Below are 12,989 nucleotides of genomic sequence, written 5' to 3' on the forward strand. Positions count from 1 at the left end.
TTCATCATAATTTTTACATACAAATTGTATTTAGAAATAAAAATCAAAATTATTAATTGCATCATCTAAATATAAGTGAGTTTAGTACTTCGCGAGACGCTTTGCAGTAAATAAAACCCAAATGAAATTTTTGACAGAAGTAAGGCATCTTTAGAATTGTTGTGTTTTCCAGTTATGCTCAATAAAAGATACTCAGATTCCGGTTTCTTAAATTTTATTTAGACGTTTAAACAAAAGACTTATAACATTAAAAGCAATACCAAGATTCAGTTTCATACTTAGGACGTCACATTGGAAGAAAGCGAGACCTTGTCAACTTAAATTTAGGTTGGACAGCCTGTTGTAGGCATGCGCACTAACCTGTTCAAGTATAGAAAGGAAAAACGAGTGTTGCAATATTGTGGGATTTAACTTTCAAATATCAATACATTACAAGAATTATCACAGGCTTTCACTAATTTACAATTTTCTGTTGCGCGCACTAACCTATTCAAGTATAGAAAGGAAAAATGAGTGTTGCAATATTGTGGGATTTAACTTTCAAATATCAATACATTACAAGAATTGTCACAGGCTTTCACTAATTCACAATTTCAGGATAATATCCTCATGGTTCATTATCAAAGTTTGGCAATCTGAAATGAACACGATTTTGGTATATAAGAAAACTGCAAATCTATGTAACTTATTCCGCAAAATTTATCTCTTAACCATCATGCTATTATCAAATAAATAAATCATTTTTGCATCAAAATGGCCTAGGAAACAAGGAAAAAAAGCCGTGTTTAATATTTGTTGGACATTCCTTTGAATGTCACATTCGTCATATTAAGTTATTCTTGAAATAAATTCTTCAAGACGTATTGTAAAGGGAAAAACATATTCAGTATAATTGTTGCTGCCCTTGTGGTGTAAGAATTTGTTTTAATTGTAACATAGTCAGTTTCGAATAGTCACTACGCAAAGGCAACATCTTGATCATGAAATACAGCTATGAGCTGTATGAACATCTGCGACCTCGAAGAATCTGTAAATTCTACCAACAATACTAAAGAAAGGTTGTGGCAGAGTTTTGAAGAGACTGGTGATGTAAGAAAAAGACAAGCTGGTTTAACAAGAGCAACAAAATTTACATTTATTCGCCTTCAGACATAACGAAATCCAATTTTTGCTCCAGTACTATCCCGTGAAATTAGCACACACGTCAAAGTTTGGTTTACGTCCTGATTCAATAAAACTGAGGGTATATTGAAACTCGAACACCTACCAATACGTCTCGCATGTAAACCAATCAAGAAGTTGTCAGGTACTAAGCCGAACCTTTGATGGCTTACTCCAGAGTTTAGATGTTTTCGAGCTAATCTGGTTTCTATTGAAAGGCTTTTAGCAGCAAACGAATATCGGGATCAAATTCTAGAATTCAATATTTTATTCACGCGCTCTAGAATTTGGTGAAAATTTTGTACTTCTGCACCCCAATGCATGTCCACCTGTTTGACAAGAACTAGAAACTTTCTGGTGCACAATAGTCAGATATACCCATGGCCTAGGCAATCCTTAGAATAATGTTTTTTTATTAAGAACATTAATACATTTCGGACAAGTTTTGAAGAAAAAACTACTATGTGAGTTATGCACAAGGGATCAATAAACATTATTGATATATTGGTCTCATTGTCAAATTTAAGGTTTCAAAGACCACATTTAGTATACCAGAAGCGTAAAAAGGATGTACAATAAATAAACACATTAGGTTTGATTTGTTTGAATTAAATATTTAGTTGTACCATTTGAAAAATACAGAAGCGAAAAATTTAAATAAATTAAACTTCAAGAGATTCCATTTTTATTAAATTCCTGGTAACATTTTTAATAGAATATATATATGTATATATAGGGGTTAAAATGAAACAAATGTATTGCAAATCTGATTTTTGAAGAAAAAAGCGAACGCACTCTTTATGCATTTAACATAAGTAAAGTGAGCACATTTCTTATCAATCTATATGGAAGAAAAAAAAATGGACTCAATAAGAAGTTTGCAAAGTCAAATATAGAATACAAGATCTACAATCAGTAAAATTGAGAAGAAATTTAAAGAAACAAGGCAAAAAAGTCAGATCTTCACTAGTATCAATCTTTGACATAAGTCAGTCATTAGTTTTGTACAGGCAAACAAAAAGAAACAAGAAAATTAGTAGCCATAACGAGATTAGAGAACTACATGAGCATAACGAAGATGATACTGATCGCAGACAATAGTTTGATAAAATTATAATGTAAATATGTAAGTTACAAATGATAAAATTATAATGTAAATAGTAAGTTAGTAAGTAAATATGTAAGATTTTCCCATGGGAGAATCGCCTTTACTGATGAACATTCTGTTGTGAGAACATTTGACATACAGGACGCAGCTAAGATCTATTCGGTTTCCAGTAAACTAAAATGCTCCACTTCATTTTACTTGACAAGTATGCTAGTATTTAAATACAGTTTTGCTTCAATAGCAAATTGCTCGGACGGAACTTATAGAATAGCCAGCAAGAGCATCGCATCTTACACTGTTGGTTTTTCCTATAAAAATAATTTAAAATTTAGTAGTAGATTAGCATTTTATCAAAAACTCGGTTGGCATCGAGCTTTGGCATCAAAGGCTAAATTTCCCCGTTGAGTTTTCTTGCTGTACTGTACATAAGAGTGTTAAGATACTTCGGTAGATCCACATTTCAAACTCTTCCAACTAATTCATTGTGCTTCAATGTCCAGCGTTATATATTATGAACAGTACCATACGTAATATCTTGTAACGTTTATTCTGAGATTGGCATCAAAGTCAGAGTTCGTAAAGACCTTTTTGAATCTCTTAAATGAGCTTCTCGCTTGTTCTAACCGGAACTTGACATCTACGTCTCAAGAGTCTACACATTACTCAGCTAGTCCCCAAATAGTTAAACTTTTTTATTAGTTCTATGTCTTCACTATAGTATGAGAGTTTTGCATTCTGTAACTCTAATTTGCCAATGACTACGAAGAATTTTGCCTTTTTTATGTTGATGTTAATCGCTTTCCAACTATATGTCCAGGAGCCTTTGGAGGTTATTCATATTATTTGCTATCAGGACTGTATCACCTGCATACTGCATATGGATGATTCAAGTGCCATTTACTTTAATGATTAATCGTTGTCCTAGTAGCTAACAGCTTCTTGGAAAATGTTTTCAGAGTAAATGTTAAACAGAAGTGGAGAGAGGGTACATCCCTGTCATCTCTAAGGATTTTCTGTACCTTGTAATTTTGTTGACGAATTTTATTGCAGTTGAATAGTATACAAGCTTTCAATTCAGCATATGCCTTTCTGATCGTATCGTAGCATTTGAACGAGTTTATGATATTGCACTTTATCAAATGCTTTTTTGTAAATCTATGAAACACTATGTGTTTTTGAAAGTGGTAGACAATGGTAATGTAGAAACAGGTAGTCGAACTGACATTGTCTTTGTTTTCGTAAAACATGACGTTTCGTTCGGTAAGTATATCCGACCATTATCAAGTGTAAACTAAAGCAATTTCCTATTCTGCAGGCTTATATATGATTGATGGGATCAATGAGGCGTGAATTCTGATGATGCGTGAAGAAAGCGTCTGCTAGAAAAGGTCTCCATATGTTGGATTGAACATCCACACTGGGTTGGCTGAAGACGCCCTGGTTTTGCGTTATGCAGGCAGCTTCCAGATATCGAATGGTTTGAGGAACAGCAATCATGATAAATTTATCATCTGGGATAAAGGGAAAGACAAACTTCAGGGCTTCTTACACCACCTGAACAACATGGTGCCAAGTGTCAAATTCACCATGGAGACGGAAAAAAATTCGACGCTGCCATTCTTAGATATTCTTGTCAGGAATACAAATGATATTATAAGAACGTCTGCGTATCGAAAACCCACACATACTGGACAACACCTAAATCATCATCAGGTCTCTGTACAACCGAGCTGTTACCATCTGCAATAACGACGCAGACTTCAAGGCGGAAGAAGCACTTCTTATTAAAGATCTCCAGCAGAATGGCTATCCCAAAAAAACTTATCCAGAAAACTATCCAGAGGTCGATGGCGAAGGAAACCAGAACCAAGCAAAAGGATGAATCAACTGGGCTTCTCGCAATCCTCTATATAAAGGGTACATCGAAGAAAATCCGACGAATTGCTAAGAAGTTTAATCTAAAAATCGCCTTTAGATCTGGCAATACCATAAAAAGTTCTGTTTCACCAAAAACTACATCTACTAGATAGCTTGTGAGTGTGGGGACTCATATGTTGGCGAAACCAAAAGACCTTTGGCAGTTAGGACCAAGGAACATCGCAAATGGACAACCACTGGAGAAGTAGCCAGATCAGGCATTCATCAGAATTCACACCTCATGGATCCCATCAATCATATATAAGCCTGCAGAATAGGAAATTGCTTTAGTTTACACTTGATAGCGGTCGTAGATACTTACCGACCGAAACGTCGTGTTGTACGAAAACAAAGACAATGTCAGTCCGACTACTTGTTTCTATGAAACACTAATCTTGGAAGATGAAGTGATGCGTTTCATCAATACAATATTTCTTTTATTTAATTATATGTAAAACTGCATTTTAACCTAATAATAAATATATAATAATGTTGACATACAATTATAATTTCCATTTGTACGAAAATGCCAAAAATACTGAAAAAATGCATTAATATAAAATATATGCTATTTTTATTTATCATATTTTAGTTGTGAGCGTTCCATGATAGCCAACCGAGTGAGTTACTTCCTTAAGCTTAAAGGACCTTCGTTCGTGTGTGATACAGCTTGTAGCAGCTCCTTGTATGCTTTAGAAAATGCTTATAAGGCCATAAGGCTGGGTAAATGTGATCAAGCAATCGTCGGAGGAACTAATATTTGTTTGCATCCCTTCGTGTCATTACAGTTTGCCAGGTAATTTTATCTCACCTAGTTCTCTGTTAAAATATATTTAAATATAATTAATATTATTATAGGTTGGGTGTCCTAAGTTTGGACGGATCGTGCAAAGTATTTGATAAAGACGGTAACGGTTATGCCAGATCTGAAGCTGTTTCCGCAATATTACTTCAAAAAGCCAAACACTCTAAAAGAATTTATGCTACTATTTTACACGCTAAAACTAACTGCGATGGATATAAGGTGAACTATCATGCAATTTCTCATTATTTAATTCTTTTCTCATATTTCTTTCTTGTTTTAAGGATTCTGGAATAACTTATCCCTCGGGAGAAATGCAGATTAGACTTCTTAATGAATTTTACGAAGAATGTTACACTGTTAAGCCATCAGAGTTAAGCTTTTTAGAAGCTCATGGCACAGGTACAAAAGAAACCATACATTGTCTATTTCTTTTATAATTCATGACCTTCATTTTTTATATAGGTACAAAAGTAGGGGATCCCGAAGAACTACAAGCCATTGAAGAAGTGTTTCTAAAAAACAGAAAAACTCCTCTATTTGTAGGTTCTGTAAAATCCAATATTGGACATACAGAACCTTCTTCGGGACTCTGCTCCATCACAAAGGTAACAGTAGCAATGCTTTTTTATTTAAGGTTATTTTATTTACTTTTTTATTAAAGGATATTTACTAAGTCTTTCGCAAACGATTTTAGGCGATTATTGCATTCGAAACTGGATACATTCCACCAAATATTCACTATAATAAACCAAGGGAAGGTATTAAATCTTTGGAGGATGGAAGACTAAGGGTTGTTACCGAAAAAACACCTTTTAACGACAACAATGGTCTCATAGGTACTTTAGAATATTTTTGAGTGTAAACAGTATTTGGATAAATTCAATTTTAGGTATAAACAGTTTCGGTTTTGGAGGGGGCAACTGTCACGTGTTATTGAGGCACAATCCCAAAACCAAAATTAACAATAGCAGAGCAAAAGATAACATTCCTCGATTAATTTGTGTCAGTGGAAGAACCAAAGAGTCTATAAATACTTTATTAGATGATGTACTCGAACATCGTTGTGATGTGGAACATGTCAGGCTGTTGCAACAAACTTTTAGGTAAATTTACATATATAATATACATTCGGGATGCCCTATAATTAACCATTAACGGGAAATATTAGACGAATAAATAGAAAATGCCATAAAAAATTTTGCTCATTAAGGAGATATAGGTTACTGGTTGGTCATTTTCACCAATGTGTGGTGAATGTTCTGATGCATCTCGTATACCACAAGATTCACATTGTGATCCTGTGCTTCTCAAGTTATTCACAGATGTAGGTGATACCTTATAGACTAGTCAAATATTGTTTGATTATAACCTAAAATTATTTAGAGTGATACGGGGTGATAATAACCCTCATTCACTGCTCAACAATATTAATGGGGTTACTGCCGGGTTCAATCTAAATGGTTTTTACTTACATACTTCACAGTGTTTTGAGGTAACTTTTTTGAGGTCAAAAAAGATTTGCTTACGATATTAACGCTAATGTTTTACCAAGGATAACAATTCTTTAAGACTAAGGTATAATTTTTGATTCTCAAATGATCCTCTTACCCACATCAGTAACGGCACATAGCGGCACAAGCATTTAGATAGTTACTTCCATCAAAATCAGACGCTTACTAATGTCGTAATAAAAAATATCAATGTAGCAGGCGAGTAGCAGAGCACACGAAATGTATAATGCACTCTCTGATGATCGATTCCCCAACCTGTATATAAAAGACTGGTTATTAATCTGCCCAATATGAATAATGGTTAATAATTAATAACATATAGATTAAGTGCTCCACATTATTGTGTAGTTATATATAATTTATATTATTTTTTATTGATACTTTTTACTACTAATATCTATTGTGCTATTTTATATTTTTAGGTGCTAGTTTTGTGGTAATGGTATAACCGTTTATCAGCAAAGTGGTGGTAAATTCCATAATACATGTGATGCCAAGTAGCTTTCGAAACTCAGAGAATATGTGTTCAATTTGACATTGCTAGTTCATTCTCTGATCTAATTAAACACCAAAAAACTTCACTTCACTTGAGCTACCTGTAATGCTTGATTTTGCAATTTTTTCATAAAAGTGAACTGTTGTCTTGTTCTCGGTCATAATAAGCATGTTTCTGCTGTACCACTCCTCCATTCTCTTAAAAGCATTTATCTATTCTATTGAAGTGGTTCCTTACCAGAACTTGAAATTTCAACAGAAGTATTATTTACAAACTGAACTTTTAGCCTGGAAATTGTTAGATCTTTTACAAATAATATAAAAAGAGCTAGAATTCTTCCTAATAGTGGAAGTATTTGTACATTTAGTTGGTTCCAAGGACATGACGAGACATCAAATATTTCCTGCTCAAATGTGGATTTTTACCATCGAAATGATGTTTATTTCTCTAATTAAGAATTCTACATCGGGTAAATGTGGCTTTGTCCATAAGAATTATTCAACAATCAACCAAACAAGCCAACGTCAGTCCTTTTTAACAAAAATGAAAATCTATAACAAATTTTCGAAAACTGCAGTGTAAAAAGTTGACAACTTGGCAGCAAATTTTGAAATAATTTCTAAATTGCCCACTTGCTCACTTCAGTTTCTTCTTACTATATAACTTTTAAAATTTTGCTCGAATTGACCTACCGCACCATGATAGTACATATAGGATACATTACTTGTTCATTTTAATAATTTGTATTGCAATATTGTAAGAAGGTCTAAAGTGGCATAAAGAACCACATATAAGATCAAAAGTACAGGGTAATTTTATTAGATAGTGTGTCCTTTAAGAAGTCGTTAATTGTCTGCGTATTAATTGTGATTTGGATACTCTAAACCTAAAGAATTTTCAAATATGTTCCAAACCAAATTGCCACTATCAGCCTGTGTTTGCTTAACGAGCAATATTTTCCACTCCAGTTAATCAATGATTTATGAGTTATAGGACATCCTCTATATCGAATTTCTATATTGTATAATAATGATGTTTTATGCTTTTTAGGAAAGATATTACTGGGCATTTATATAGAGGATTCTCTATGCAATCAAAGTCTGGTGAACTTTTCAGGTCTTTTAACTTTAATGCTGCGGGCAAGCCGGACCTATTCATCTGTTTTGGAAAACTTGAAAATCCGGTAGAGGGAATACAACAATTTTTGGAAATACCAATGGTCACGAATATTTTACAAAGGTAGGTAACGGTAGAAACTCTTAATATTCCCAATTTTAAATATCCTTGTCTGAGATCTTTGATGGGACTACTTAACTTGAAGAAAAAATGTCAGCTGACATGACGATATAAAAACAATGTGTCTATTGTCTGAATATACCCTTGTGTTGCATTTTATCTCTTTCATTTGATACTGGAAAATTTACTAGCTACTAATTTCATTACGCCAATTTTCAAAAGTAACTATGGCAGAATTACTATATCTTGTGCCATTCCTAAACTTTTTTGACTAGTTTGCGATAAACGTGAATCCAAACCTCTTACCTCTAGAGTAGCATGGGTTTACCCAATGAAGGTCTAGGGCTTACAGATCTCATGGATTACGAAGATTGTCTTTTCAGCGCCTTGGAGAGGAATATGCAGATCGATAGCATTTACACTGATTTCTCCAAGGCGTTCGATAAAATTTTGTCATAGGCTCTTAGTGGCTAAGGTAAAAGCAATGAATTTTGATAGTATTCTTACCTTGTGGGCTTAGAGTTTCCTCTGTGGTTGGCACCAAATAGGGAGAGTTACTTCAAATGTCCCACAGGGATCACATTGGGGTCCTTTATTTTTTAAGTTGTTTATCAATGATTTGGCAAAAATTATTATTCATTACATGTCATGGTTAACTTCCAATTTTCCATAATAACATGTAATGAATGTAAAAGTGCCGTATCATATAGTGAAGAGTTTAAGATACCGGAAACTAGTCCAGAGTGATCTTGCATGGGTTGAGTCATTGGCGTCTCTTAATGGTTAATTAGTCAAAGTCAAAGTCCAAATATACTTTATTTGCTAAGTTTACAAACTTGTGCTAAAAGCTTCCTAATCCTAGAATTTATAATACTAGTATTTATTTGGTTATACAGGATACAAGACAAAAACAAAATACAGAATCGATTTTGATTGTACATAGAAGCATATTTTATATAATCAAAGAAAAAACCAAAAAAGAAGAAAAAAAAGGCGAGAACCAACATAAAACAAGAATAATAAAAAAAAATTAAATAAATCTGATCAACAGATATATAATTAATTTTAAATATTAAAATGAGTCGTTAAAAAACTCTTCAATGCTGTAGTAAGCTTTTGGTAAGATTAATTTCTTTAGTTCTCTCCTAAACTTTTTAAGGTATATAACAGTCCTAATCGAAAAAGGAACATGATTAAATATTTTACGACTAATATATATAAGAGAGTTTCTCGTAAGCGAGGAGGTGGAGATTGGAAGAGATAAGTTGCCCACTTGACGAGTATTATGACTGGTGCAGGCATGACTTACGGACTTATGTATGAGTGTTGCAGTTTCCAATATAAAGAGTGAGAAACTATTAAAATTCTTTCAGCTACAAAAAGGGGTTTACAAGAGACTCTCAGACCAACACCACACAGATACCTTAATGCTTTTTTCTGAATAGTAAAAATTATGTTAAGGAGTCCCTTGGAGCACAAACCCCAAAATGGCAACCGATAACGGATATGAGAGTCTATTAAGGCGAAATAAACTGAACGAGCAAACAACCCCCCCCAACTCATGCCTGGCAACCCTGAACCTGATGCCGCAGTGCAAGCCAGTTACCTGGAGGGTAGTGGCACAGATGTAAATAGCTCCGCACGGTGCGGAGCTTTTTACATCTGTGGTAGTGGGTAGCCAGGCGCTAAGCAACCCTCCAAGTAACCCGCGAGGTATGTTTCCGACAAGCGATTTTAACTAGAACAGCCGCACTGCGAGCCCCCACCAACTTAAGCAGCGTAGCAACTCGCCAAGCAAGCCACTTGAGTATCAGTCATGAGTCATGATGGATATTTTCAACCAGGCGCGAGGTAGTGTTTGGTCGCAAAATAGAGGAAAAATTAATTGCGGCTGTTTTTAAACGCAAATCTATATGAGACCCACCAGACGAATTAAGAAAAAACTCAAAAATCAAGGGGCATGATTTTAAAGTCACTCACGGGAGCTACAATTTACGACTGAACCTGATTAAATTGGTCGTTGTAATAATATTACCAATCTAATCAAATAATTTTTTATCGAATTAGTGCGCATAAGGTATATTACTCTCTACCCATTACCCTCTACCCGTCAAGCTATAGTGCGGGCTCGGCTTAACTGCAGAACAACCAGAAGAAAGTTTAGCAACGAGGCCCAAAACGTGGTTGTCAAACCTTAAACTCTCATCAATGTAGAGGCCGAGAAATCGACAAAATTCTCCACCATGTAGCGGGCTCTGTTCATCAAACAAAAAACCCTCTACATTACACTTAAAGCCCAGAACAAAAGTCTTATCAACATTGAATACAATCCTTACCACTCTTTAATTTTGTGAAGAACCATAGCTTAGTTGTGATTAAGTAAGTTGAGAAAATGCTGTTTGAAGAAATAAAAGGATAAGGGTCTATTTATTCAATAGATTATCTCAGACATATTTATAAAATTGTGCTGAAATTATAGCAATTACTTATAATAAACTACCCTAACAATATATTTTTCCATTATACTAATATGTAGTTGTATATCACAAATTAAAAAATACCTTTTATTATTTAAGGCTACAAAATTGCATTAACTTCAAAAACCTAGATGCTGCTGCAGTTCTATCAAAGCCCAACAATTCTACAATTTTGGAAAAAGTGATATCAAACTTCTTTATGCAAATTCTACTAGCGGATCTCATTAAAGGTGTAAACATAGTACCGGACAAATTCTTCGGAGTAAACGCGGGTCTATCTTTGGGAACTTTGGTCGCTGCTTATTTCGATGAAGCCGTAACACTAAAAGAAGCTTTTGAATGTGCATATGCTGTAGCATATGCGGCTAATTCCGTTAGTTTAAATAATGGAAGCGATAGTAAGGAGTTGGCAGTTTTGTTAGCGAAAAGTGGCACTGTAGGTAAGTAGCCTAAAAAGAAGGAAAAGTTATAGTTTAGGTGAAGTTACTTGGACAAGTATAAAAACTAAAAACGTTTAGCTCGCGGCGTTTTCTTTATAAGGCATTGGCGTGCATATAATTTTTGTTTCTCTGGCTTAATATATATAGTAAAAATGTTATTTTACAACCAACAAAAACATTTAACAAGTCATGCAAAAGTCGCGGTTAGATTTATTGACACATATTTTTTTTCACAGTTTTTTTTTAATTATTAAAAAAAATGTCAAAAAGGTGGGTGGTTTGTCGTAACACAGGTATAAAATAATGTCGTGGCCGTGCTGCAATAGAATATTGTTATACTTGCCTCCCGCTGAACAATACATTTTCATTGAAATGAAATTGACAATCAAATTTTTGGGCTTATCGAAATCAAATATAAGTGAAGTTAACTACATATTCATAATTTAGGTGCAAAAATTTTTTTACGTCCAAAAATGCTTACCTACTTAGCATCACTATCCATCTCTTCAGAACTGGATTCGTCATTAGTATGAATTATAATTGGATATCTATTATATCTAACTAACTTATTGTATTTAAGACTTATTGAACTTACATTAAAGTAAATATAATGAAATGTTTCGTTAAAAATTTAAGTTCAAATATATTTTAAATATGTGAATAAGTCTATTTTCTTCTTCTTTTCAATATTTGAGCGTATGAGATAGTATTTTCTAAATTGATATTTAATATAAGTGACATAATACCCAAAATAAGTGACTCGTTAATTTTAATGTAAAAAATTTAATTTAACCTTGAATTTTTATCTTAAAAAACGGTACTGTATTTTTTTTATTAAGCAAATATTAATGATATTTTTGAACGTACATTGTATTTAAAAATTATAATTCAGGTTTAAAATATATTCAGGTCAAAAATAACACGTGTTAAGAAATTGATGCTCTCTTAAAATTTGATCGGTAAAACGATCATAAACTAACACATTATGAAATGCCTAAAATTATTTACCACAACTATTCGATTCATTATCAAAAGGCCACAAAAATGACATTTTTATTGTTCAAAAATTGAGACGAAAGTAAATAAAACAAAACATTAACAGTATATAACAAATAGAATAACAACAAGAACTACAGTATAATAAACGCGAAACCGATTTTAGGGTGAGCCAAGTCTGTACCATGGTAATTTTAACACACTCACAAAATTCAAAATTGTTTTAATTATTACGATATACAGACCTATACAGGGTGTCCCAGCGAAAACGAAACAAAGGTATTTTTGGTATGAAAAAAAAAATTTTTACAAGAATCTCGAACACGTCGATTTTATTTTCGAGGGGGACAACTTTTCCTTACCAAGGCACCCTCATACCAGTAACCTCTTCGAGGGGGTGGGATCATTCCTAAAATCTTAAATAGAAAGAGGGGTCGTGTGATACCTTATTTTAAAGGTCTTTTAATTCTAAATATTACTGCCAAATTTGAAGTGGCTAAAATTTTTTATCCGGATATGACAGCTTGTCAAAATTGTAGAAACAGCGAAAATTAAAAAGGTATTTTGAACTCTGTTTTGGATAATATTTTTAAAAGAATAAGGAAGTTCTAATTTCAAAGGGGTCACTTATTAACTAAGAGGCCACCCTAATACCTGGAACCCTTTACGAGGGGTTGAAAGCACCTCTTAAATCTTAAATAGAAAAAGGGGTCGTGTCATTCCTTATTTTGAAGGCCTTTTTACTCTGAATTTAAATGGTGACTTCTGAGTGACTGATGGATATCTTATGGATATAAAAATAGCAAGAAATACAATCTTCACTGCCAGTAAAAGTGGAGAGA

At 33.5% G+C, this 12,989-nt stretch overlaps 1 protein-coding gene across 1 annotated transcript in view; it reads left to right on the forward strand.

The window, feature by feature from the left end:
* The window catches only part of LOC126738221 (fatty acid synthase-like), a 59,769-nt gene that overhangs the window by 8,411 nt on the left and 38,369 nt on the right, over window positions 1–12,989 (forward strand). Inside the window, exons 4-11 of the mRNA XM_050443442.1 lie at window positions 4,779–4,982; window positions 5,045–5,210; window positions 5,273–5,390; window positions 5,454–5,596; window positions 5,686–5,827; window positions 5,881–6,094; window positions 8,049–8,237; window positions 10,811–11,151. Coding sequence (XP_050299399.1) covers window positions 4,779–4,982; window positions 5,045–5,210; window positions 5,273–5,390; window positions 5,454–5,596; window positions 5,686–5,827; window positions 5,881–6,094; window positions 8,049–8,237; window positions 10,811–11,151 — 1,517 coding nt within the window. The remainder of the gene's footprint in view (window positions 1–4,778; window positions 4,983–5,044; window positions 5,211–5,272; window positions 5,391–5,453; window positions 5,597–5,685; window positions 5,828–5,880; window positions 6,095–8,048; window positions 8,238–10,810; window positions 11,152–12,989) is intronic.

This window comes from Anthonomus grandis, chromosome 7 (assembly GCF_022605725.1).
Source record: "Anthonomus grandis grandis chromosome 7, icAntGran1.3, whole genome shotgun sequence".
Classification (NCBI taxonomy): domain Eukaryota; kingdom Metazoa; phylum Arthropoda; class Insecta; order Coleoptera; family Curculionidae; genus Anthonomus; species Anthonomus grandis.